This window comes from Nomascus leucogenys, chromosome 13 (genome assembly GCF_006542625.1).
Source record: "Nomascus leucogenys isolate Asia chromosome 13, Asia_NLE_v1, whole genome shotgun sequence".
NCBI lineage: Eukaryota > Metazoa > Chordata > Mammalia > Primates > Hylobatidae > Nomascus > Nomascus leucogenys.
The window spans coordinates 1,924,271-1,950,122 of record NC_044393.1 but is presented as its reverse complement, the minus strand read 5'-3'; the positions used below and the strand labels follow the sequence as shown (position 1 = coordinate 1,950,122).

The following is a 25,852-nucleotide window of genomic DNA, read 5'->3' as shown; positions in this document are numbered from 1 at the left end:
GAAATGTTCAATATTTATTTAACGGAAACATTCAGCCTCCTCCGGATCCCAAGTGCTTCTTATGTTGTAGTGTATTCATTTGTGCTGTTAGACACCTTCTCTAATCACCCTCTTTTATTTAAAAAGGAAAATTCTGCGTACACACTAGACAGACCTAGAAGGGTACATCCATTTAGCGATGTCTTTTGATGCTTTCCTGCTCCTTGAGGCAACCTAGAAATGGGAGTTTTCTGTGAATGCTTGTCCTTGAGCCACGGCTCTCCCTGACCCCAGCCTCGGGCCACGGTGCCTACAGCCAGTGTGAATACAGCTGGTGCAGGAAGCCCTGGGCTTTGACTCGCTTGTTTTCAATGGTCTCCCTGAACAGCTGCTTCTGGAATCATTCTCTCCCTTTTCTAGGACCCATTTATTTTGAGAAGCAATGTGGCAGGTTTTGTCTTTTCATCAGGGTGTAGAGAGCCTGAAACCCCCACACAGGAGCCACTTCCTGATGGAGGGCAAAGCTGCACTATCTAGAAAGCTCTCAGTCCCAGAACCTGCCTTCTGGGGAGGCACCATGCATGTGAATGAACCTGCTGTTTGGAAGGCACGGCCGTGTCCTTGCGCTCAGACTCCACGAAGGCACCGCCGTGTCCTTGCGCTCAGACTCCACCAAGGCACCGCTGTGTCGTCGCGCTCAGACTCCATGAAGCGCCGTTTCGCGTGCACCGCTTCTTCCAAAGGGAAACATGCCTGGCCACTTACCTCCTTTGTCTCCTGAAGGGAAACACACCTGGCCGCTGACCTCCTTCGTCTCCTGAAGGGAAACACGCCTGGCCACTGACCTCTGTCATCTCCGTTCTGGGTGTCAGAACAGACAGCACAGCCCCACGAAGGGGTGTGAGCTGCTTTAGGGACTGGGGCCCAGCTCCTCTCCGTACAGTGATGGACAGACAGTGTCATAGACTGGAGAGGAAATTCAATTTTCTCCTTAGTTTAAGAAAAAAAGGCCGGGTGTGGTGGCTTATGCCTATAATCTCAGCACTTTGGGAGGCAGAGGCGGGTGGATTGCCTGAGGTCAGGAGTTCGAGACCAGCCTGGCCAACATAGTGAAACCCCGTCTCTACTAAAAGTACAAAAAATTAGCTGGGCATGATAGTGGGTGCCTGTAATTCTAGCTACTCAGGAGGCTGAGGCAGGAGAATCTCTTGAACTCGGGAGGCAGAGGTTGCAGTGACCCGAGATCGCACCGTTGCACTCCAGCCTGCGCAACAGAGCGAGACTCCGTCTTTAAAAAAAAAAAAAATAGGAAAAGGCCACCTGGCTCTGCTCAGGCATGGTGACTGGTCTGAAAGGCGCTCTGAGAATAGCTGTCCTCCTGGCCAAGAGCGGCCTGGCCCCGGGCAGCCACACAGCAGGGTTCTGTGTTTCAGGATGAAGACTCCGGGAAGGCTGACAGCGACGTGGCTGACGACGTGCCTGTGGCCCAGGAGACCGTGCAGGTCATTCCCGGCAGCAAGCTGCTCTGGAGGATCAACACCCGGCCCCCCAACTCTGCCCAGGTCTGTGTCCCTCCATGGCCTGACACCCCCACTGTGAGGTCAGGCCTCTCTGCCCGCCCATGTCACACCCGCCTCTGGGCCCAGCCCCTCGTCTCTTCCCTGTCCTTGGGCCCTTGCCTGCCACCTTGCCTCAGGCTGTTGTCCCAGAGCAGAAGGAGGGGCTTCCGTCAGAGCAGAAGGAGGGACCTCTGCCATTGTCGGAGTGGCTTCTGTTGTCCCTGGAGCTGCGTCCCGGCCCTGTGCTGGCCTGCCTTGGGGCCTGCTGCTGGGGCTGGGCACCACTGCTCCATAGGACATGCAGGTCGAGGTGTGGACGCATGCTCAGCTGCATGTCAGAGCTGCCCGCTGCGTGTCGGAGCTGCCCGCCGATGCTTGTGCTTCCCCTGGGAACATCAGACAGACACGGGCATTGCCGGCCAAGGCCCGCACTGAGTGCATCTTATCAGAAGAGGCTTCCATACCTGTTCGGGGAGGTTGCTTTTCTAACTTGTCGATTTAGATGCTTAAATACCGTGTGACATTTATTTTTGAAAATTGCACTTATAATTTTTATTAAATATATGATAAACTACATGTCTTACGACAAATAACAAAATATGTGATATATGGTTGTATGATAAATATCACATGTAATATCTTAGTTTTTTTTATAAATTCTTATTTGTATATAAAATATATGCAACTTAGGCAATTTTGTATGTCCCATAAACAGAGCAGAACATGCGTAAAATACAGAAAAGGAAGCAAAACCTTCCCTCTGAGCACGTTATCTCAACAGTCACTGTTATCATTTGAGTAGAGTACGAACTGGTTTAACCATGCCGTTTTCTTTTTTAATAGAGGCAGAGTCTCGCTCTGTCACCCAGGCTGCAGTGCAGTGGTGTGATCTTGGCTCACTGCAGGCTCCAATTTCTGGGCTCAAGTGATCCTCCCACCCCAGCCTCCCGAGTAGCGAGGACCACAGGCGTGTGCCACCATGCCAGACTAATTTTCTATTTTTTGCAGAGAGGAGGTCTTGCTATGTTGCCCAGGCTGGTCTCGAAGTCCTGGCCTCAAGCATTATCTTGCTGCCTTGGCCTCCTGAGTTGCTGGGACCACAGGCATGAGACGCTGTGGCCTGCCAATGATACTATTGGTATTTTAAATTTATTATTAGGAAAATTGCTTATGTTTTTTTTCCCAGGGAAGTCTCTTTAAAGATAACTCGTGCTTCCAGCCTTTGGCTCAGCGTATGTGTTGAGTCCTGCCTGCCTGCCAGGCCCTGTGAGCCTGGGCACTAGAACCAGGCAGACGAGGTCCCAGGAGGGAGGTGGGGCAGGTGGTTGACTCACACCTGAGAGCCAAGTGGTGCCTTGGGTGCCAGGGAGGGCATCTGAGTGCTGTGGCTTCAGTCATGGGGTAGGGGTGGGGGTGTCTAGGGATTGCATTTGGGCGGAGGGGGCAGGGCAGAGCCCCCTGGAGTAGACTAGTGTGTGAGGGCCCAGGGGGCCATGGGGATGAGGGTGGAGGGGGTGCAGGGGTCTCCAGATGACTTCAGTATTTGCTGTGACGTGGGGCACCAGGAGTCATTTGAGCAGGGAGTGACGGGCGCGATTGATGTTTCTTGTGGCCTTTCTGGCTGCTTGCTGAGATGCTGTGAGGGCAGCAACAGAAGAGGGAGGACACGGGTGGTGGCTGGAGGACCTGGCTGTGGCGGGAGGACCTGAGTGGAGCCAGGGCCTTAAGGGCTGCAGAGGCCGGGAGGCTGTGGGTGCAGGGTGCTGCCGCAGGCCTGCTCGGGTGTGCTGTCCACAAGACGCCGAGCAGACAGCTGCGAGCCAGAAGTCAGGCAGAGCAAGGCTCTGGGTGTCCTGGGCACGGGGGTACTGTCATACCCTAAGCATTCCAGTTTTTAATGTGACAAATTAACTTGCTCCCAGGGCTGAGGCTTTGGCAGCTGCAGGGGTAAAGAGGAGGAACCTGTGGGCAGGTGTGGCTGAGGGCAGGAAAGGAGCAGGTACAAGCTGAGGGTTTAGCAGTGGGAGACAGGTGGCGTGGCTGGAGTGTTTCCAGCAAGCTGGTGACAAATCTGTTGATGAAGTTGTGAAGACAGAAAAAGAAATGTGTGTGAGTTTTGCTGTTATACCTCAAAATGCAAACGTTACAGCCACAGTGCATGATACGTGCTTAGTGAAGACGGCAGAGGCATTGAATTTGCGGGTGGAAGACGTGAGCGGAAGTAGGTTCCCATGGTGGCAGTCAGGTAGTACCTGCGGGATTTCAGGGGCCCACTGGGGGTCTTGGAGCGTAGTCCATGGTTCAGAGGCCCTGCTGAGGTCGCGTCTCTGTGCCTTGCTCCACAGATGTATAATTTCACCAGTTTCACTGTGAGCCTCAACGAGCTGGAGACAGGCATGGAGAAGACCCTGCCACCCACGGACTGCCGCCTGCGCCCTGACATCCGTGGCATGGAGAATGGCAACATGGGTGTGTCCACGCAGTCAGAGGAGGAAGCTTGGGGCCAAGGATGCCCTGGCTAGGGTGGGAGAGCACAAAGCACTCGCTGGCAGAAGCCAGGCTCTCGCCTACAGGGGGGCCCCGTCCCTCTCCCTAAACAAACAAGCAGTTCTAGCTAGGCTTCTCAGACCGTCTGTGGTGAAGGGCTTTAAAGATCTCTCCCCTGCCTCAGGCCAAACCTTTTGTAAATAAATTAAAATTACATTATTAGGAAACGAAATGGAAAAGAATACATACAAAGTACAAGTCCTAGGCCGGGCGCGGTGGCTCACGCCTGTAATCCCAGCACTTTGGGAGGCCGAGGCAGGTGGATCACCTGAGGTCAGGAGTTCGAAACCAGCCTGGCCAATATGGCAAAACTCCGTCTCTACTAAAAATACAAGAAATTAGGCGGGCATGGTGGCGCCCGACTGTAATCCCAGCTTCTAGGGAGGCCGAGGCATGAGAATCGCTTGAACCCAGGAGGTGGAGGTTGCAGTGAGCCGAGATTATGCCACTGCATTCCAGCCAGGGCGACAGAGCGAGACCCTGTCTCATAAACAAACAACAACAAAAAACACACAAAAAAACAAAGTACAAGTCCCTAATTTTTTATTATTAAACAAAAGATTACATTTTGAAAACTGCACGTGTTCCACTGTGGGGATCTGTGTAGCCATCCGTGCAGTCACTGGCACGTGTGTGGTGTGTCCTGCAGCCTCACACTCTCCCGGTGGGCTCGGTGCATGCAGCGTTCATCTGTGACGTGGCAGATGAACAACTTACTCACTCATCTAGATGGAATCCGCAGTGAAACTCCTGGCTGAGGAGGCATATCCAAAGTGTCCTGGGTTTTGAGTTAGTGATGTTTTATTTATTTATTTTTCGAGTTGGGATCTCACTCTGTAGCCCAGGCTGGAGTACAGTGGTGTGATCTTGGCTCACTGCAGCCTCAACCTCCCAGGTTCAAGCGATCCTCCTGCCTCAGCCTCCCGAGTAGCTGGGACTGCAAGTGCATGCCACTACACCTGGCTAATTTTTGTGGGTTTCTTTTTTTTTTTTTTTTTTTTGAGACAGAGTCTCACTCTGTCCCCCAGGCTGGAGGGCAGTGGCGCGATCTTGGTTCACTGCAAGCTCTGCCTTATGGGTTCAGGCCATTCTCCTGCCTCAGCCTCCCGAGTAGCTGGGACTATAGGCGCCCCTGCCACCACGCCCAGTTAATTTTTTGTATATTTTAGTAGAGACGGGGTTTCACCGTGTTAGCCAGGACAGTCTTGATCTCCTGACCTCGTGATCCGCCTGCCTCGGCCTCCCAGAGTGCTGGGATTATAGGCATGAGCCACTGTGCCTGGCCAGGGATTTTTTGTTTTTGTTTTTGTTTTTGTTTTTGAGATGGAGTTTCACACTTGTTGCCCAGGCTGGAGTGCAGTGGCGCGATCTCGGCTCACTGCATCCTCTGCCTCACAAGTTCAAGAGATTCTCCTGCCTCAGCCTCCCAAGTAGCTGGGCCTACAGGCGTATGTCACCACACCCAGCCAATTTTTGTATTTTTAGTAGAGACAGGGTTTCACCGTGTTGGCCAGCCTGGTCTCGAACTCCCGACCTCAGGTGATCCACCCGCCTCGGCCTTCCAAAGTGCTGGGATGACACTGCGCCTGGACTAATTTTTGTATTTTTTATAGAGATGGGGTTTTGCCATGTTGCCCAGGCTGGTTGCCAACTCTTGGGTTCAAGCGATCCGCCTGCTTCAGCCCTCCTAAGTGCTGGGATGCAGGCATGAGCCACCGCACCCAGCTTGAATTAGTGACGTTTTCGGAGAGAAACCCAGCTCCCGAGGAGCATGACCTGGGAATGGATGTAACTTCTCATGCTTTGTATTCAGAACGTGTGCCCAGTCCTTCACAGAAGCCACATCGCAGTTACCCGGGAAGGTGAAGGCTAAATGGAGCTCATCTTTGAGAGATGGGCTCTGATTTGCACAGCCCGTGGTGGGGCTGGCTCCCCATCCTGAGCGCCTGCTGGCACAGCAGGGCATCAGGTGGTGCTTGGGCCCTGCCTGTCCTTCAGACTCCTGCACCCGCAGACTTTGAGTAGCGCTGTCGTAGAACACGCAGCTCACGCAGCCCCCACGCTCTACTCGGCTCCGCTTGGGAAGGGCCCCGTTGGCGCGCTGGTCACTGTGGCCTCGGCAGTTGTGATTGTGTTTGGTCTCCCGATCACAGAACCTGTTGTCTGTGGCATTCCAGCCACAGTGAGACATGCCAACTAGAGATCTAGGTGCATAGCGGGTGGCGGGGTGCGGTTCTAAGGTCTCTGTCTGACCTAAACTGTTTGCTTGGATCCTAGATCTGGCCAGCCAGGAGAAGGAGCGGCTGGAGGAGAAGCAGAGAGAAGCGCGGAGGGAGCGGGCCAAGGAGGAGGCGGAGTGGCAGACGAGGTGAGTACTGTGGTAGCCACGCAGGCTGGGGCAGCGAGGAGACCCCACACACACCTGGGGACGGCGGGGAGGCCCCACACACGCCTGGGGACGGCGGGGAGGCCCCACACACGCCTGGGGACGGCGGGGAGGCCCCACACACGCCTGGGGACGGCGGGGAGGCCCCACACACGCCTGGGGACGGCGGGGAGGCCCCACACACGCCTGGGGACGGCGGGGAGGCCCCACACACGCCTGGGGACGGCGGGGAGGCCCCACACACGTCTGGGGACGGCGGGGAGGCCCCACACACGCCTGGGGACGGCGGGGAGGCCCCATACACGCCTGGGGACAGCCAAGAGGCCCCACACACACCTGGGGATGGCGGGGAGGCCCCAAACACACCTGGGGACGGCGGGGAGGCCCCAAACACACCTGGGGACGGTGGGGAGGCCCCAAACACACCTGGGGACGGCGGGGAGGCCCCACACACACCTGGGGACAGCCAAGAGGCCCCACACACACCTGGGGATGGCGGGGAGGCCCCACACACACCTGGGGACGGCGGGGAGACCCCACACACGCCTGGGGATGGCGGGGAGGCCCCACACACACGTGGGGACAGCCAAGAGGCCCCACACACACCTGGGGATGGCGGGGAGGCCCCAAACACACCTGGGGACGGCGGGGAGGCCCCACACACACCTGGGGACGGTGGGGAGTGCCTTCTCTCACCCCCACACCCCTGTGGCTGGGCAGTTACTGTTCCATGGCTCCATTAAGGTAGTGACACCAGCGGCTGCCCCTGACCCATGTGGTTCCCACTGCCCAGGTAAGAGCCCATTCCAGCTTAGCGCACACTTTGCCGAGACCACCTGGCTGGGGGTGGCCTGTGCAGAGTGCCTGTCACCTCAGACCCGGGTCTACTGCTGGGCCTCATGCTGTGTTGGCCCACAGCTGTCTTCTCAACTGTGGCAAAGTTAAAGAGAAAATGTTCCCTGAATGTGGCTGCTCCCTTTAGGAAAACACAGCTGGTGAGTGTATGGGTGAGGTCCCCCAGGGGCCACGGCCCATGTGTGGGGAGGTGGCGCTGTGTGGAGGCCATGCCTGTTACACCGATACCACATCTTCCCATCGGTGCCACTCAGGCCAGTCTTCACCTAGTGACCCGGAAAGGTTTTGTGAAAATTAAATCCCGTGTGCTGTGCCGTGGCGTCTGTGCACCTGGAGGCTGGGACAGTGGCGTGGGCCCGCGTGGGTCTCACAGAAGCATCAGCTGCCGGGACATGATTCTTGTTTCTGTAACTGTCCTAAGCTGGCTGTAGTTTGTTCTGTAATAGTTATAAGAGAAAAGAACCATTGAATAAGGATTCAATCAATAATGTACTGTAATAAGTATAATTTTAAAATGTATAAGTAAAACATTTTAGTTCGTTAGAAAAATCTTTGGGTGTTTGTGAAGCATCTTAATCCTGTAGCCACCTGCTTGGCAGGATTCGTTCTCAAGGCCCAATAACAATGATACCCGGCGGCTTACATGTGGCTGGCATTTTGAAACCAATTCTGTTTGGGCGTCCAGTTTAATACTAGGCTTTGAATGGTTTGATATTTGGAATTTGCCCTTAATCCAGAGAAAAACCAGCATCAAAATAGTTAAGCTTTCCTCATTTTTTTTTATTTATTTTATTTTTTTTTATTTTGTTGCCCAGGCTGGAGTGCAGTGGCGTGATCATGGCTCACTGCAAGCTCCGCCCCCAAGCTCACCCCATTCTCCTGCCTCAGCCTCCTGAGTAGCTGGGACTACAGGCGCCTGCCACCACGCCCTGCTAATTTTCTTTTTCTTTTTATTTTTAGTAGAGACGGGGTTTCACCGTGGTCTCAATCTCCTGACCTAGTGATCCGCCCGCCTCCAGCCTCCCAAAGTGCTGGGATTACAGACGTGAGCCACCGCGCCCAGCCTGTTCATTGTTTTTTTTAAAGTGTTAAAAAAAAAAATACTGTGAAAATAATGATCTTTTGTCCTTTGAAGAAAATGTCTTCTCCTTTGTGAGCGCCGCCCCCACCCTGCCCCCAACACTAAGGACGCCCCTCCGGCCCTGAGTGCCAGCTGGGTGCTGTGGATGGCGGCTGAACCAGCCCCAAGGACGCCCCTCGGGCCCTGAGTGCCAGCTGGGTGCTGTGGATGGCGGCTGAACCAGCCCCAAGGACGCCCCTCGGGCCCTGAGTGCCAGCTGGGTGCTGTGGACGGCAGCTGAACCAGCCCCAAGGACGCCCCTCGGGCCCTGAGTGCCAGCCAGGCACTGTGGACGGCAGCTGAACCAGCGCCAACACTCAGGCCCTGTGCTACCTTCTCTTTGCCTATAACGTCTTCCTTTGTCCTCAATTAAAAATGAGAGCAAATGTGAACAGTGTAACTGCTTTTGCCTTGAAAAGGGAGAGGCATTATTTAGGCTCCAGTAACTTCTCTGATAAGGGCCCAGTGTGAGGATTTTGTGTTGAGTTAAACCCTCAAGATTTTGTTGGGAAGTGAAACTGACACGGGTGGCTGGATATCTTTAGGTTCCAGCACTCACGTGACCACGTGATCAATAATTCTCCGTTGAAGTTGTTATGCTGGGCTGCATTTTAAAACCCACGTTACTGTGATGGTGCTGAGCTGGGGGAACACACTCCTGCATCCAGAACAGGGCTGCGTTTTCCTTTTGGGCTGAGCATCTTCTGACCCCCCTCCCTTGTGTCCGGCAGGTGGTTCTACCCAGGCAATAACCCCTACACTGGGACCCCCGACTGGTTGTATGCAGGGGATTACTTTGAGCGGAATTTCTCCGACTGCCCAGATATCTACTGAGGGCCTGGAGGGGCCTGGGGCCCGGGACCGGAGGCTGACGAGGCTGGACTTCCTCAAGTGGCCACTCTGAGCCTCGTCACAGCAGAAACCAACTTTTCTAACGACTGTGTTCGCGGAGACAGCATCATCCCTGATCAAGGATGTAATTCTAATTAACTGTTGATTGCCAAACATTTCACTCTGCTGTGCCGTCTCTTCATAAAGCTTCACTTGGGATCATCGTCTTCATTAAGGTTTCAACAGGGAAATTCTTCACGGCGCCCTTTCATGTGGCAGAAATCAGCTGGGGCTTGTTTAGCTTCCAGCACACTCTCAGTCATAGAATGTGTAGCTAAAGGAAGTAATGGGAAGGGGTTCATGTTCTCTTTATAACGCAGTGGCAAAAGGTTCTGAAAGTCTTTTAAACTCGAACCAGTGGGGGAAAGATGGATCTTGAAAATAATCCTGCAGAGCTTTATAAAGGCCGGGGATTGCCTTCTAAATTACGATAATACAGAAGTGAAGAGTTTCAGAGCATCAGACTGAGTGAAAAGTTGTCAGATTCTGTATTTTTTAACAATCTTCAGTAATGTAAAGATTACTTTTAAAATATTTAAGTTAAAACTACTTGAATAGTATTTTGCTGAAGAGCAAGATATGCATTAATCACCGGTTTTATACTGTCCAAAATGAAGCATCCCCGTGACAAACCAGAGTGGGCAGAAGCATCAAGAGCGTGACAGGAAATCCCAAGACTGCTGCCGCCTCAGAGGCGTCCCGGCTGCGACTCGCTGCCCTGTTGTCAGTGAGGCCTGGCTGTCACCGCACACGTGTCCATATCTCCGGGGGTTCATTTCTTCTCACACATCGCGTGTACCAATAACACTCCTGTGTTTCTATTTTTCCCAGTATGCATGTTTAAAATAGAAGTGACAAGAATCACATCTGGTTGTGTGCTGTGTGAGGGTCAGAGGCAGAATCTACTTACAGTGGTGTAATTAAAGTTATTTAACCAAAAATAGGTATGTGTCCATCTCAGCATTCACCTTTATCAAGTGACTGATTCTTTTCTGTTCTCTTCTCTTCTCTTCTCTTCTCTTCTCTTCTCTTCTCTTCTCTTCTCTTCTCTTCTTTCTTTTCGACGGAGTTTCACTCTTGTTGCCCAGGCTGGAGTGCAATGGCATGATCTTGGCTCACTGCAACCTCCGCCTCCCGGGTTCAAGCGATTCTCCTGCCTCAGCCTCCCGAGTAGCTGGGATTACAGGCATGCGCCACCACGCCTGGCTAATTTTGTATTTTTAGTAGACACGGGGTTTCACCATGTTGGTCAGGCTGGTCTCGAACTCCTGACCTCAAGTAGTCCGCCTGCCTCAACCTCCCAAAGTGCTGGGATTACGCGTGAGCCACTGCGCCTGGCCGTGACTGATTTTTTTCATGTAGAATTGTCAACACGAGAGATCACAGTGGAGCACTTTGAAAGACCGTCGGTTGTGTGCACGCACACGCTCACACACGCACACATACATGCTCACGCATACACGCACACACACCGACACACAGTTGCATGGAGTCCAGGTTACTAAGGCCGGCACTTCTGAATGACAGGTGCCACCTGCGTGTGTCTTGGCTTCCACATCACACCTGTGACGGAAGCACTTCTAGAAGTGAACGCTCGTTTTGAAAGCTTGATTTTGTAGCTTTGGAAGCTGGAAACGATGGTGTTTGGTGCCGAGTCCGGTGTCATCCTCGGGGCCTGTGAGCTCCGTACCAGCCACTCAAAAGTGTCTGAACAGAACTGCTCAGTGACTGGTAGCTGGGTCTGAGGATTTAGGATTGTGGCGTTATTCAAAGAGGAGACTTTGAAATCCCCGATGGCTGGAATGTGGAGCCCAGGTGCCTCTGATGGAGGGTCATCTGCTTTTCCAGACTGTGGGTGTGAACCGGCTCCTTCTCCAAGAAAGATTGAAAGCTGAGAACATCCAAAGGTGAGACTCAGACACATTGAAAGTGACTGCATTTAGGGAAGTTTAATGACTTCGTACTGATGATTCCACTTCTTACTGGTTAAGAAAATTTGCCAACGGGTTTGTCTCCAAGCCCTCTTCTAGGACCAGGCTCCTGGTATTTCAGGGGCTGGTTGGCTGCACAGACAGCCCCTCTTCTGCTGTCCCTGAGCACAGACACCAAACCAGAGGTGGAGGAAGAACGGTAGGAAGGCTGACGGCAAAAGCAGCTGTGTGTCGAGGTTATTTTAACTTTTTACTATTTTTTGTTACTGTTTCTGCAAATGCTAACACATAAACTATGACCTAACTTTTGTCACCTTTGATATCTATTGAATGTTAAACATCTCTAATAAAGATGGCCACCACTTAATGTGTGGAAAGTGATGGCCTTCTCGTGGGCCATGCGTTTGGGTGTGAGTATGGCCTTGACCAAGGGTCTTGGTGCTTTATTCACTTCTAGAGATAGGGTCAGTTGCCCAGGCTTGAGTGCAGTGGTGCAGTCATAGCTCACTGCAGCCTCGACATCCTGGGCTCAAGCGGTCCTCCAGCCTCAGCCTCCCAAGTAGCTAGGACCATAGGTACATGCCACCAAACCCAGCTATTTTTAAAAAAAGTTTTTGTAGAGACAGGATCTCACTGTGTTGCCCAAGCTGGTCTTGAACTCCTGGGCTCAATCCTCCTGCTTCAGCCTCCCAAAGTGCTGGGATTACAGATGTGAGCCACTGTGCCAGGTCCTTGGTTCTTTTAAAACGAATCCTGTCATGTAGGATGTCCTTACAGAATGAAAAACCTGGCAAGCTTATTCCCCAGTGGAACCTAATACCTTGATTGGATTCTATTGCTAATTGAAATGAGAATTCGGTTCCATGGTCATTGGTTCAGGGTGTATATATTGTGAGCTGCTGGAGACAGAATGGTGAACAGGCATGCCTCCTGGAGAGCCATATGTGAAGCATGTGTTGGCATCACAGCACACGCTGCTGCTCACCAGGCTCACCTGGGATGACGGTGTGGATCTGAGTCGCTGGCCACGTGCGACGTCTGCCCTGCCCTAGTGTCCCAGGACCGTGAAGGGTCGGGTGTCACCAGCACCTGCAGCCTTCTCACTGGGTGAGGTTTGGGTTGTGGGAAGCGGGGGACAGCTGGCCCTGGTCCCCAGCCCTGACGGACATCCGGCATTTTGCTGGTGCAGGCTGTCCTAAGGCCAGACCCCTCCAGAGACTGCTGTCTGGGAGGCGAGTGAGCCAGCGGCCCAGATGCCTTGATCGCGGGAGGTGCCCGTGTGCGCCGTGAGTTTCCCAGCCTCCGTCGGCAAGTGGGAAAGCCGGTACAGGAAGAGCGGTGCCTGCAGGTGCTCCCCGTCACCACCACCCCTTCCAGATGCCATCCCCAGAGCTCACATCTGTGCTGGTTGGAGGGTCAGGGTTACACTTTGCCCGACAAGCAGTCTGGTGCAGGGGACGCAAATGTCAGACCCAGCAGGGCCTGGCACTTGGAGAAGTGCCACATGCCACCCTCGTGACCTCCGGGCACCCCACTGTCCCCGTGTCTGAGCATGGAGCTGTCCATCTGGGGCACTGGCCTTGAACACCAAGGGCCTGCCCCGGTTTGCCAGGCACATCTGAACACAAGGTCAATAGGTTAGAACAGGACAAGAGAAACGCCTGGAGACCTACTCACAAGGCATCCTGCTCTTTGGGGAAAATTTCTCCCCAGCAGAAATGGGGATTTACAAGTTTTACAGGTCCTTGTCATTTCCGTGAAGGAAAACAAAGCTTCCCACTGTGCTGGGCGACAGAGTTCACATCTCCAAGTGCTGGGCCCTGCTGGGTGTGACATTGCGTCCCCTGCACCAGACTGCTTGTCGGGCAGAGTGTAGCCCTGACCCTCCAACCAGCACAGATGTGGGCGAGGGGCGCAGCTGGACCCGAGGAGAGTTGGATCCATCTGCAGGAAGTCCTGATGGTCCCAGTTTTCTTTGATGGCTACATCTGGACTTGCCTGTGTGTAAAGTGGACACAAAAGACGGGGCCCCTGCGTGGCCGAGAACGTGGCGGTGGCTCCTGCTGCTCGCCAGGCAGCGCGGGAGCTGGGTCTCCCTCAGACCCCTCAAAAGATGGTTCCTCACCGTCTTCTACAGGCTGATGTAAAATTTCTGAGGCAAAAGCCACATTTGCCAACTGTGGGTACAAAGTTCACTTTACAGTCGGTCCTTCGCTTGGTGAGCTCTGGGAGCCGGGCCGCTGTGGCCAGATGTTTAGGAGCACGACGGTGGCTCTGCAGAGGGCGATGGTGAGCAGCCGGGCGGTCCTGTCGCCCACGCCTTGCAGGCCCCTCACCCCTCCCCGTGCCTTCGCCCAGCTGCTCCTCCAGTGCCATTCATCCCAGCAGACAGCAAGGACACGGCAGCTGAGAAAAGATGCCAGCAGAACGCACTTATTTTATAATATTTAATAACTGTCAGTGCCAAACTGCATTAACACAGTCATCCTCAGATTTTTCAGAGGGCTGTGTAAACATCTGTGAAAATAAATGTTAACCTCTAAGTTTTGAATGAAGATTCTCTGAAGACAGGCAGCAGGTGACCTTTGTTTTACACTGAGCAATTTTTCTCCATCTCAGCCGCTCTGGCCATTTTGAAAAGGGCTACAAATCTGCTACGGATGAATCCTCATGCCTGGTTATCAGATGTTTGGACCATGTGTTCCTGAGGATTGGCCAAGCAAATGGCTCATTTCCAAAAACTGCCCTGTAGAGAGGAGGCTGGGGGACACTCGTGACACCTGTCGGGCGGCACATGTGATGGGTGGAGTGCCCAGGTTCTCCGAGCAGCAGGAGGCTCTGATGGACCCCCCTCCCCTGGCGGGGGGACGCTACTGCTAGAAGCAGTGAAGCGCCCGGTGCCCCAGGTTTCGGCTGATTGCCTCCTGCCGTAAGTGGCCCCAGCACCTTCGTGCTTTTCAGGAGCGTAAGCTGAGCAGACACGGTCGTTCCAGTGGTCACTGTGGCTGGGGCAGAGGGATACACGGTCCACGAGACGTCCATGCTCTCGGAATGCTCCAGGTGTGTGGCTGTGGGGCTCCACCACCATTGCCTGAGCCTGGAGCCAGAGGCTCATCCCACACTGCCTGGTCTGCCCCACAGAGCATCAACGCCGTATCAGATGAGGACAGCTCTCACCAGACAACCAGGCCTGCCGCCCCACTGACGCTGACTTCCTAACCTGCAGAACTGTGAGAAAGTAAGTCTCGGTTCTTTGTAAACTGCCTGGTCAGTGGTGGTGGTATGGCAGCACAGATGGACCGATGGTGGACCTCGACGCAAATGGCGGACTCTGGGTGCTGACCCGGTGTCAGCGTAGCTCACCGAACACCCCGGGGAACCAGAACTCTGTCTTCCACTCAGTTGTGACTTGTCTATTTTTAAAATGTTTAAAAAAAAAAAAAAAACCCACAAGGCGCAGTGGCTCACACCTGTAATCCCAGTACTTTGGGAGGTTGAGGTGGGTGGATCGCTCAAGCTCAGGAGTTCGAGACCGGCTTGGCCAACATGGTGAAACCCCGTCTCTAATAAAAATACAAAAATTAACCGGGCCTTAGTGGCACATGCCTGTAATCCCAGCTACTCAGGAGGCTGAGGTAGGAGAACTGCTTGAACCCAGGAGGCGGGGGCTGCAGTGAGCTGAGATCAAGCCACTGCACTCCAGCATACGGGATAGAGTGAGACTCCATCTCAAAAAAAAAAAAAAAAAAAGTTTAAAAAACCCTACCCCTGCCAAATGCTTTTCCCAAGTAGCCGTGTCATTGGTGTTTCCAACTTTGCCTGGCGCCTTTCGTCGTTTGCTAAGCTCCAGCAGGTGTATTTCATTTGCATTTCCCTCATGAATAATGGTGTTGAGCAGCTTGCCACGGTGCCTTTGCCGCCTGTGACCTCTTTGGTGAAACATCCGGAGGTGTCTTCTGCCCACATGGAGGCGCAGCCTGGGCTCTGCCGCCCACCTTTCACCCGAGGAGCCTGCAGCACGTGCAGAGCATCAGGGTGTGCTTTCTTCACAGTTTGGAGCTTTTTTGAGACAGGGTCTCGCTCTGTCACCCAGGCTGGAGTGCAGTGGTGCCATCACGGCTCACCGCCAGCCTTGACCTTCACCTCAGCCTCCCAAGTAGCTGAGACTACAGGCATGCACCGCCATGCCTGGCTCTTTTTTGTCTTTTTGTAAAGACGGGGTCTCACTGTCTTGGTTAAGCTGGTCTTGAACTCCTGGGCTTCAAGGGACCCTCTCACCTCGGCCTCCCAAAGTGCTGGGACTGCAGGTGTGAGCCATCGTGCAAGTCTGAGGCTTGTTTTTTTTTTTTTTTTTTTGCTAAACAGGATGAATAGAAATCTCCTTTGGGGGATCTCTTAATCCAAATCCTTTAGCTGAATGTGCGTGTCCCGGTGAGGCTGCACCTCTAGACGCTGCGGGCATTTTGCAGACATCTCACCAACTGCCACCAGCGACCAATTAGAAGATAGTGACGGCTGCACCTGTCACAGCCCTTCCGACCTTGTGTGTGCTTCAAGTCCGAGATTCCTGACACAAAGCAGCGTGTGCCCCCCCACCCACTCCGTGGCCACAGCTGGAGTCCTGGGCTGCTGGATGCTCCAGGTGCCACACCCCACACACGCATAGAGCCCGTGCGCTGGCAGCGGGCACCCACAGTGGCCTCTGCAATGCCTGCCTGGCTGCGACTCGTTTCCTCACTGCAGCGTGCTCATAGGAATGTGGGAATTTCACTTGAAGTGTAGGTAAACAGTTCTGGGGTTGGTTGGTTGTTTGAGCCATCCCAGGCCACAGGGCCACCAGGAAGTGGAGGAAATGGTAAATCCAGGGCCCTCTTGGCCACTGCGTTGGCCTCTGCGGACCCTGGGGCTTCTGCTTCACTATCTGTGACGTAAACAAGTGAAACTTGCCTGCCACCTTCTTGCCAGGAAAACCAGGCTGGGTTTTCTCATTTCCACCTTTTCCCTGTTTTACACGAGGGCACGAGGACGGGGCTGCAGTATCAGTGACGCACCTGTCACCAGCGGGCCACAGAGCTTTGTGTTAGTCCTTCTCAAGTGCTTTGGCCTCTGGAACCCTTTAAATTCTTAAAAATTATACAGGACCCCAAAGAGCTTTTGTTTATGTGAGCTTTATCTATTGACATTTACCATACTAGGAATTAAGAGGACATTTAAAATTATTTAACTACATAAAAATAACAATAACAAACTACCTGTTAACACACATTTTAAAATGAAAAGTAGCTACATTTTCCAAAACAAAAAACGTGAATCTTTAGATCAACAAATGTTTCAGATGGAAGCATTATGACAGTCAGAAGCTGGCAACTCAACATAACTGGCACAAGCTCTGCCATCGAGACAATGGAGGCCTGAGCAGTAGGCTCCCTGTGGAACGAAAGGACTGGAGCTGCCAGCATCAACACCAACGCGTCTCCCAACAAGGGTAAGTGAAAACACCTAAAGACCTCAGAGCGTGTAAGCACACAGCTGTGCATCCACTCGGAGGGTGAGCCACCAAGCACACGGTGACCCCGGGGAGCACCCAAAGGGAATGAAGTATCTGAAGGAAAGAAGGAAGTGAGCGGTGGGCAAAGGAGAACCCGAGGACCCTGGCACAGTCTCAGCTGCAAACATCTAGTCCTGCTTAACCGGGGTGCAGAAGCCACTGCACCTCACGGTTCTCACGAAGTGCCTGACCTCTCTATTTTTATTACTATTATTATTATTTTGGGAAGGAGTCTCCCTCTGTCGCCCAGGCTGGAGTGCAGTGGCACAATCTTGGCTCACTGCAACCTCCACCTCCCGGGTTCAGGCGATTCTCGTGCATCAGCCTCCTGAGTAGATGGAATTACAGGCACGTGCCAGCACACCTGGCTAATTTTTGCATTTTTAGTAGAGTCGGGGGTTTCACCGTGTTGCCTAGGCTGGTCTTGAACTCCTGGCCTCAAGTAATCCGCCCAGCTGGGCCTCCCAAAGTGCTGGGATTACAGGCGTGAGCCACCGCGCCCGAACCCTCTAAGAGCCCCCGCCTGGCGTCGCTGTAGGCAAATCCCAAAGAACGTGTCCCTCCAGCAGCCGGCTGGGGCGCCACAAACACTCTCTGTTGTCTTCGCTTTAGTTTGTGTCAAAGTGACTCAAAGTTACACAACACTGGCGGGCGACTGCCGCCTTTTTACCCTGTGGCCTTTCCCATCCAGGCGTCCAGAGGGTGAGCCCCTGCCCTCCAGGACCCCTGCCCTCCCGGACCCCCCCTTCGAGGACCCCACCCGTCTGGGACTCAGGCCTTCCCTGTCTCCTCCCTCCCGGACTCACCCCTCCCAAATCCCTCCCCGCCGGGACCCTCTTCCCTCCCGGGACCCCTCTCCTCCGGGACCCACCACTTCCTGACCCCTGCTCTCCCTGACCCCTGCCCTCCCGGACCCCTGCGGGACTAGATGCATACAGCTGAGACGGTATCACCGTTCTCACCCCTGCTCTACCCTCCCGGACCCCTGGTCTCCCGGACGCGTGGACTCAGCTCCCGCCTGGGTCCCCAAAGCGCTGAACCCATGGTCACTTTTGTGCGTAGCCCTGGTGCCCGCCGCCCAGAACCGGACCGCACTCCTCGGCCTCCGCCTAACCCCTGGCTCAGTCACACGAGTGACAGCTCTGCCCGCCCGGGCTGGCGACGCCGAGGGGTGGGCTCGGCCCCACCTGAGCAGGTCCCCAGCGCCCTTCTGAATCCCGCCTGTGGTCCCTGGCGCCGCCTCTAGGGGCCGCCGCCGCTCCCCTATGACACAGCAACAATAGGGGCCGCTCTGGTCCAAGCGCCCCGCGGCCCGCGCTTCCGCCGGAAAAGAGCCGCCGGCGCGGGGGCGGACCGGGGAGGAGCGAGTGCGATGGACGGTCGCCCTCGCCAATCGTTGGCAGGTCAGGGCCGGCTGCGCGGCCTATGGGGCCTAATCGGCGGCGAGAGCGGCAGGCGGGGCGGGCCGAACGCGGGCTTCCGGCGGGGCCCGGCAGGCGCCGAGGAGGAAGAGCGAGCCCGGACGGCGCCTCTCGAACGAGTGTGGGCGCGAGGCAGGTGCGGGAGTCGCCGGGCCTGGGGCGGCCAGGGGCGACCGGAGGCGGGGACAGGGGCTGCTAGACCAAGGATGGGGCGGGGGCAGCCAGGACGAGAAGGTGGCCGGCGCGGCGGGTGGGGCCTGCGGGGGCCGGGCCGGGCGGGGGTTCTGGGGTCTCGGGCGCCGCCCCGGTTCCGCCTGCGGCCCTGAGCGTGGGGCTCGGGTGGGTCTCGGAGCGGGTCGCCGGGGCGGCGCGTTGAGGCTGGTGCCCCGCGGAGACGGCGTCACGCCTAGGGCCGGCCCCACTAGGCTTGGCGGGGCTGTCCCGGCCCAGCGCCGACTGCGGGCGGTGCGATCGTCGGTCGCGGGGGAAACGCGGAAAGCAGCCCGGCGTGTCCGTGTCTGCCTTAGGCAGCTCTGGGCGCACGTCCCCTGCTCCCAAACACCCCGGGGGGCGGGAGCTTGCCGGACCGCAGGCGACAGTGACCGCCGCGTCTCAGCGTCCTGTCCGCGCTTTCAGGATGACGACCTCAGGCGCGCTCTTTCCAAGCCTGGTGCCAGGCTCTCGGGGCGCTTCCAACAAGTACCTGGTGGAGTTTCGGGCGGGAAAGATGTCCCTGAAGGGGACCACCGTGACTCCGGATAAGCGGAAAGGGCTGGTGTACATTCAGCAGACGGACGACTCGCTTATTCACTTCTGCTGGAAGGACAGGACGTCCGGGAACGTGGAAGATGTGAGTGTCCCTGAGCCGCAGCAGCAGGACAGGCGACTTCTCGGGCCCTCGGAGTCCTCGCTTTGAAGTTCGCGGTGGGGCTTGGCCGCATCTGGGGACCGCTCGTGGGGCCGTCATCGACTGCCCTGCTGATGGGTCGTCCTGGTTTCCGCGGTGACAGGGGCATCTCGGCCACTGTGTATCTTGAACTGTCCGTGTGAGGTGCCTGGGGTTGGAGGTGTGGCCCTGGAGAGCCTGGAGCTCTGTGCCTGGCCTTGAACTTTCCGTATGAGGTGCCTGGGGTTGGAGGGGTGGCCCTGGAGAGCCTGGAGCTCTGTGCCTGGCGGCTTCACTCGGTCTTTTGTTTTTCAAACTCTAAGTTGTTCTTTGTTACATTTGAGAGCAGTTCAGAGTTGACTTTTTAACTACTCAAGGAATGTTGTTCCCAACACGTCTCAGAAACCCGGTTGCCACCTGAAAGGCCCCGTTCCCTGCTCTCTCCCCCGACCGTGCCTTTCGTGGGCTGTCTCTGACCCTGGCTTCTCTGCCTTGTGGAGACCCTGCCAGCGAGGGGTCTGGCGGCTTAGCTGCCCCTTGCGCACCCCACCCGGTTAGACCCAGGGCTCGGCATGCTGTCCTGAGACTGGGCACAGTGATGCCATCTGCGCCACTGACTCTCCTCCCCTGGCCTGCCAGGACTTGATCATCTTCCCTGACGACTGTGAGTTCAAGCGGGTGCCGCAGTGCCCCAGCGGGAGGGTCTACGTGCTGAAGTTCAAGGCAGGGTCCAAGCGGCTTTTCTTCTGGATGCAGGTATGGGGCAGGCCTTGGGGTTGTGCCATTTTGTTGCCCTGCGATTCGGTTAGGAACTTGCTTACAGTGTGGTGCAATTGGCTTTTATAAACCAGCGGGCCCCGGCCACACGGCCTGAGATGCCACCTGGGGCCGAGGTCCTCTCTCAGAGTACGGAGGCTCCAGGCTGGGCTCCGGGCACCCGATTGCGGTGTGAAATTTCCCGGCAGACAGGCATGCTGGCCCTGGTTCTAACGATGCCCAGTGCCCTCTCTCTGCCCCTTGCCGTGGGTCACTGAGGCCCCCACAGCAGAGGCGGGGGCTCCTGTGTGGCTTCCCTGCTGGTGCTCACAGAAACGAAGCATCCTCCTCACGCTCTGCACAGCCCTGCCCCTTCCCTGGCAGTGTGTCCTGGAGGCCAGGGGTGTCAGTGCCCAGGGTTTCTCTTACCCACAGCTGCAGAGCGTCTAGAGCGTCTTTTGGGTCTAGAGGCCACTGCTCATTCTGCCATCTGTCAGTGACCATTGAGCTTGTTGCCGGTTTTTGTGCTGTTACAGGCAGTGTTGCAAAGAATTGCCCGGTACACAGATTATTTTCCATAAACCAGTATAATCTGTAGGTGAAAACTGGCGGCGGGCCTGTGGTCAGAAAGCGTGTGCATGCGTTTGCAGTGTGGAGAGAGAATGCCATGCTCTCTGCTAGAGGTGGAGCTGCTGTCCCCACCCCACCCCCCTTGGCACTTTCGAGAGCAAGGGTGGCCCTGAGAGGTCTCTGTGGGGCACATGGTCTGTGTCGCTGCTCACCTGTGCAAGTAGTGTGCAGCGGTCTGGGAAAATGAACAGGCATAGCCAAACTCCAATTAAACTTTATTTGCAAACACAGATGGGGGCCACAATTTGCCACCTGCTGGTATAGAATGTGTTTTTCCACGGTTTTGCCAAGAAATGGTGTCCAACTGTTACCACCCTCTCCCTTTTTTTCCCGATTTTCCTGTTGGTGGCTTTTAAGTCCCCTGTCCCTGCTTTGCCATGAGGGCAGGGACTCCCAGTGTCCCTGGTGCCCTGCAGCTTCCATAGCCGTTCGGGGTGTGTGTGGGTGCTCTGCTCCCAGCTCTGTGAGCTCGCAGGTCAATGCTTCTGACACTGATCTGTGCACATGTGTGTGCACACGCGTGTGTTCGATTGTGAGGGCCTGCCGTGGCCCTGGGGCGCGGTGTGCTGAGCGGGCCAGTTCGATGCCTTCCACTGGTTGAAGGAAGGAGACGGGTGTGTAAAGAACCACACCCCAGAGGGCAGGAGGGTGAGAGGGCTTGGCCTGGCAGCAGCTAAGTGCCTTCAGAGCTCTAGGCTCCCCATTTGTGAAATGGGCGGAGGGGGACAGGGCACACCCAGGATTGCGGCGGATGGGGACGGGGGACGGGGCACGGAGCATCGTGCTCAGGAGGCGCCACTGCCGTCCCCTCACCTGCTGGGCCAGGTCCTGTCTCCTCAGCACCGTGTGGCCAGGCACATGTGCCTCTGCCTCTCAGGTCCCTCACCTGTAAGCCAGGTCAGAGGATGGCTGTGGTGGCCCTGGGAGTGAGCTGCGCCACCTCCTGCCGTCATATGCCCTTCCTCTTGCAGGAACCCAAGACAGACCAGGATGAGGAGCATTGCCGGAAAGTCAACGAGTATCTCAACAACCCCCCAATGCCTGGGGCGCTGGGGGCGAGCGGGAGCAGCAGCCACGAGCTCTCTGCGCTAGGCGGTAACTGTCACATCAGCTCAGGGTTTCCTGGGAGGCCAGAGTCTACTGTGGATGACCCGCCCCCTCAGCACAGGTTGTTTGGAAGTGGAAATAGAAGATTCTAAGTTAGAGACCCTGTTAGCTCCCTGGGTCACTCCCCACTCCCATCTTCATGGGGTAGGACGGGTCTGCGTCCCACCGTCGCCTCACTTCAAGTGGTGCCTCCTGTGGAGTTCAGGGGCAGCCAAGTGGGGTGCTCAGCAGAGGCCCAGGCAGCGCTGTGGGGCCGGCGTGGATCTGGCTGGGGCAGGCCCGCCTGAGCTGCGGTGTTTTCCAGGTGAGGGCGGCCTGCAGAGCCTGCTGGGGAACATGAGCCACAGCCAGCTCATGCAGCTCATCGGACCAGCCGGCCTCGGAGGACTGGGTAACGTGCACCACGCGGGCTCTCGGGCAGCTTCTGCTGGGAATGCTTTGAGGCCTGGTTTCTGTTTCCTTTAAACTTCTGCTGGCTCTGTCTGCGTAGTGTCGGGGAGCCTGTGTGTCCGCAAGCTGGTTCCCGTTTGGGAATGCGCTTGTTTGCCTGTGGCTAGAGCTGGGTAGATGAGGGCTTCTGGGCCCCTGGTGAGGACCCCAGCTGGGTACTTCGGAGGATGGCTGGCCCGGCGGTGGGGCTGGAGGACTGGAGGGAGCTGGGGTTCCTGCCCTCGGTCCCCTGGCCCCACATGGCTGCCTGCTTGCTGCTAGCTCATGGAGTGCAGACCTGTGTGCTTGGCCCTTGAGAAATGCTTGTCCCTTTGGGTGGGATCTGGACTGAATCTGCTTTTAATCTAAGCACATGAATTGTGTAACGGGATGGAACAGAAATGACCTTGCTTCCAGAACACAGCCACAAGTGTCCGCACACCCCACGCTGCTGCTCCAGGCCTGTGGGTCCCCACCGCCCCGCTTCTTCCTGGCTTTGGTGTTGGGAATTCCTGCTCCTCTGGCCTGGGGAGGGGCCAGGCTCTTCCTGGTGGGCTAGAGGGCATCCTGAGCTCGCATTTCCTTGCCCCTCGCAGGTGGGCTGGGGGCCCTGACCGGACCTGGCCTGGCCAGCTTACTGGGGAGCAGCGGGCCTCCAGGGAGCAGCTCCTCCTCCAGGTGAGCCTCATCGCTTCTGCCCCGCCACGCAGGCGCCACAGTGTTAAGGGAGGGGCAGTGGGGAATCCTGGCCCCGCGCCCTGGACCCCGTGAGTAGGCCCTGCCGTGTGAGGCGTGTCTGCTCCAGCGGTGCCCTCTGTCTTCGCAGCTCCCGGAGCCAGTCGGCAGCGGTCACCCCGTCATCCACCACCTCTTCCACCCGTGCCACCCCAGCCCCTTCTGCTCCAGCAGCTGCCTCAGCAACTAGCCCGAGCCCCGCGCCCAGTTCCGGGAATGGAGCCAGCACAGCAGCCAGCCCGACCCAGCCCATCCAGCTGAGTGACCTCCAGAGCATTCTGGCCACGATGAATGTACCAGCCGGGCCGGCAGGCAGCCAGCAAGGTAATGCGTGCTGTCGCCTGGAGCTGGGGGGGGAGGGGAGGGGGATTCGGGGCCTGCCGACCCTCGCACACTCACCTTCCAAGGCATCTGCCTAGCGTGTGCGCCTGGGGTACCGGGGTCACGGGCTGAGTCCCTGCTTGCATGCCTTCCGTGTGGGCGCTTAGGCTGTCATCGAGCTGATGGCCGTGTTCTTGTGCCCCAGTGGACCTGGCCAGTGTGCTGACGCCGGAGATAATGGCTCCCATCCTCGCCAACGCGGACGTCCAGGAGCGCCTGCTTCCCTACTTGCCATCTGGGGAGTCACTCCCGCAGACCGCGGACGAGATCCAGAATACCCTGACCTCGCCCCAGTTCCAGCAGGTAGAGGCCGGGCTCAGGGTGCCCTCCACTGTGCGCTCAGGGAGTGGGCGGGAGGGAGGAGGCGGCCCTGCCCCCCCTTCACTGTGGCCAGTGCTTCCTGTGCCTGACCCACAGAGCTGGCAGCTGAGCGGTGCGGCTCTGGGGCGCAGCCCGGGGTGGAGCTCAGCCCTCGCCTGGCTCTTCTTGCAGGCTCTGGGCATGTTCAGCGCAGCCTTGGCCTCGGGGCAGCTGGGCCCCCTCATGTGCCAGTTCGGTCTGCCTGCAGAGGCCGTGGAGGCCGCCAACAAGGGCGGTAAGTAAGTGGCTGCACCTGCACCTCCGGGCCAGAGCCAGGGGCAGGGTCCATTCCTGTCCCCCTGGATCTGCAGAAGTGGGGCTGATGGGGTAAAAGTCACAGCCCTTCTGCCCTTGATCCCATCGCTTGGATCCCCAGTTCTGGGCAAGGCTTAGACACCACCTTGTGTCTTTAACGTGTTCTAGATGTGGAAGCGTTTGCCAAAGCCATGCAGAACAACGCCAAGCCCGAGCAGAAAGAGGGCGACACGAAGGACAAGAAGGACGAAGAGGAGGACATGAGCCTGGACTGAGCCACGCGCCATCCTCCGAGGAACCGGGCGCTTGCAGTGCGTTGCACACCTTCACCTCCACCCACTGACAATAAAGTCTTCTCTTTTACCTGCCAACGCTTAGTTTCTTTGCCCAAAGGGAGTTTTGGCTGGACAGGTGCTAGCGTGAGGAGCTGCTGGAGGGTCCCAGAGAAAGTTATTTGACCTGACGACGGAAAACAGTCATCCCAGGAAGAGTTTGGTGCCTCTGTCCAGGCCGGTTCCAGACCTGTCTTGAGACTCCTCTCTCTGTATTTAAGTCAACATTCAGTTACACAGAAGTTACTTTTTAATTTTTAAGGAGGAACCAGTGATTACAAATCTCTCTCTCACAATTAAAAATGGGTGGAAGGGCCAAGTATAAAAACATTTTGCAGTATTTTATTCTTTAAGAAGATATAACTTAAACCATCTTCAGAAACAAGATCTGTCACCCGTAGAGCCTAGAGTCCCGATAGACACCCATGAGGCGAGCACAAGGGGTGGTGTGAGTCAGCTGCAGGGGCCTGACTGGGGGCCGGGGTTGGCTGTGCCCTAGATGGCTGGGCAGCCACTGGCCCCCACTGCCCCGTGGACCTCCGCAGAGCGAGTCATGGCGACGGGGGACCGGTTCACTGCCAGCCTCCTCATGCAGCCGCGGTAGGCGGGGGGCCAGGGCTGCACGGCCATGGGCTCTGGGGGCACAGGGAAGATGGAAGAAGGCTGGTTGGGGGGCAGCTAGAGACCCACAGGCCCTTCCCAGACGTCAGTCCCCCACCCAGCCTCTGTCTCATTCCACATCACAGGACAGTGGGAGGGGGTGGGTTACCCAGCACCGTCCTGAGGGGCGGCTCCCCCACCCTTGATCAAGGCCGCACTCACCAGGCAGGCCCCCGAGGTACAGAGGGGCTGGGGCACCAGCTGCAGCCGCCAGCAAGGGGCCCACAGTGTGGTTGCTCTGCGCATCCGCCTCCAGCCGGAGCACGTTCCCACCTTTCATCACTGGGAGAAAGGGGGCTCCTGAGGCCAGGTGGTCCCCAGCCCAGCCTCTCTCCAGCCCCAGAAGAAGCCACCCCACCCAGAGTCCCACCTGGCTCCCCCTCTGCAGAAGGGTGGGGGTGGCAGAGTGCCCTGGCCACAGGAGGGGCCTCACCTGCCAGCCGGTGCCACTGGCCATCACACAGCACTGAGGGGCGGGTCACCGACGTGGAGAACTCCCCTGCTCCGTCGTCCGCCCGCAGCAGGACCTGGCGGGGGAGGGAGGGAGGGAGGGTCAGGCTGTGCCCCCGAGGTCACCAGAATGGGGAGGCAAACCCCACCCTGGCGCGCCACCTCTGCCAGGCTTACTTGCTTCTCGGTCACCTGCAGCTGCAAGTAGGGGGGCATCCGGGCCTGGCCCAAGTGGAAGATCATGCCGGTGACTGCCAGGGGCCGCACCTCCAGTTCCAGGCCCACGTCAGACAGTGTAGCTCCTGGGAGGTCTGCGGGGAGGGGTTGTGATGGAGAAGGAAGTGGGGGCCCCTCCCCAGAACCTCCCAGAGCCCCCTGCTCTGCCCTGCCCTGCCCTGCTCTGCTGGGGTCTGGGATGCCAGCACCCACAGACCTAAAGTGATAACTCCCCCGCTGCCTGGGAAGAACAGGCCCGCCTCCAGGGGGCCCGAGATGCAGGGTGTGACCCCTGCCATCCGTGTGGGGGCCCCCAGGGGCCTCCCGTGCAGCCTCAGCCTCTTCACACAGCCGCTGAACCCGACGGTCACCTATAGGAGCAGACGGGGCAGGGATCAGGGCCCAGGGCAGCTGAAAG

At 56.7% G+C, this 25,852-nt stretch overlaps 3 protein-coding genes across 10 annotated transcripts in view; 2 read left to right on the top strand and 1 right to left on the bottom strand.

The window, feature by feature from the left end:
* Positions 1 to 10,280, top strand: part of OSBPL2 (oxysterol binding protein like 2) — a 56,255-nt gene extending 45,975 nt beyond the window's left edge. Inside the window, exons 11-14 of the mRNA XM_030826618.1 lie at positions 1,413 to 1,541; positions 3,884 to 4,007; positions 6,363 to 6,453; positions 9,178 to 10,280. Of these exons, the coding sequence (XP_030682478.1) occupies positions 1,413 to 1,541; positions 3,884 to 4,007; positions 6,363 to 6,453; positions 9,178 to 9,280 (447 nt within the window). The 3' untranslated portion in view covers positions 9,281 to 10,280. The remainder of the gene's footprint in view (positions 1 to 1,412; positions 1,542 to 3,883; positions 4,008 to 6,362; positions 6,454 to 9,177) is intronic.
* Positions 10,281 to 17,432: 7,152 nt separating this feature from the next.
* On the top strand, positions 17,433 to 24,147 carry ADRM1 (adhesion regulating molecule 1). 3 transcript variants are annotated; one of them, XM_030826616.1, is made up of 11 exons: positions 17,433 to 17,518; positions 18,220 to 18,373; positions 18,874 to 19,087; positions 19,763 to 19,879; positions 21,481 to 21,604; positions 21,921 to 22,007; positions 22,642 to 22,723; positions 22,872 to 23,104; positions 23,307 to 23,464; positions 23,654 to 23,756; positions 23,945 to 24,147. In XM_030826616.1, the coding sequence occupies exons 3-11, from the start codon at positions 18,875 to 18,877 to the stop codon at positions 24,049 to 24,051; spliced, it is 1,224 nt and encodes a 407-aa protein (XP_030682476.1). In that variant the 5' UTR covers positions 17,433 to 17,518; positions 18,220 to 18,373; position 18,874; the 3' UTR covers positions 24,052 to 24,147. The 3 variants fall into 3 exon arrangements, with proteins under 3 accessions (XP_030682476.1, XP_030682474.1, XP_030682475.1); XM_030826614.1 differs by lacking the exon at positions 17,433 to 17,518 and having other exon boundaries at positions 18,115 to 18,373; XM_030826615.1 differs by lacking the exon at positions 17,433 to 17,518 and having other exon boundaries at positions 18,225 to 18,369.
* Positions 24,148 to 24,159: 12 nt separating this feature from the next.
* The window catches only part of LAMA5 (laminin subunit alpha 5), a 58,755-nt gene continuing 57,062 nt past the window's right edge, over positions 24,160 to 25,852 (bottom strand). For 3 of the 6 annotated variants that reach the window (XR_004033083.1, XM_030826610.1, XM_030826611.1), the window contains 5 exons: positions 25,652 to 25,805; positions 25,396 to 25,529; positions 25,202 to 25,295; positions 24,931 to 25,050; positions 24,341 to 24,743 (listed from right to left, as the gene is read on the bottom strand). Coding sequence is in view for 4 of the 6 variants with exons in the window: in XM_030826610.1 (XP_030682470.1) it covers positions 24,604 to 24,743; positions 24,931 to 25,050; positions 25,202 to 25,295; positions 25,396 to 25,529; positions 25,652 to 25,805 (642 nt within the window). In the remaining 2 variants the exon portion in view is untranslated. Of the gene's footprint in view, positions 24,319 to 24,340; positions 24,744 to 24,930; positions 25,051 to 25,201; positions 25,296 to 25,395; positions 25,530 to 25,651; positions 25,806 to 25,852 lie in introns of those variants that run through there. The other 3 variants (XM_030826613.1, XM_030826612.1, XR_004033082.1) reach the window with 3 other exon arrangements.

Coding starts and splice junctions, on each gene's coding strand:
- ADRM1 (XM_030826614.1), top strand. CDS start 18,189: ATGGACGGTCGCCCTCGCCAATCGTTGGCAGGTCAGGGCCGGCTGCGC. Junction 19,880..21,480: donor GGCTTTTCTTCTGGATGCAG/GTATGGGGCAGG, acceptor TTCCTCTTGCAG/GAACCCAAGACAGACCAGGA. Junction 23,757..23,944: donor GGAGGCCGCCAACAAGGGCG/GTAAGTAAGTGG, acceptor AACGTGTTCTAG/ATGTGGAAGCGTTTGCCAAA.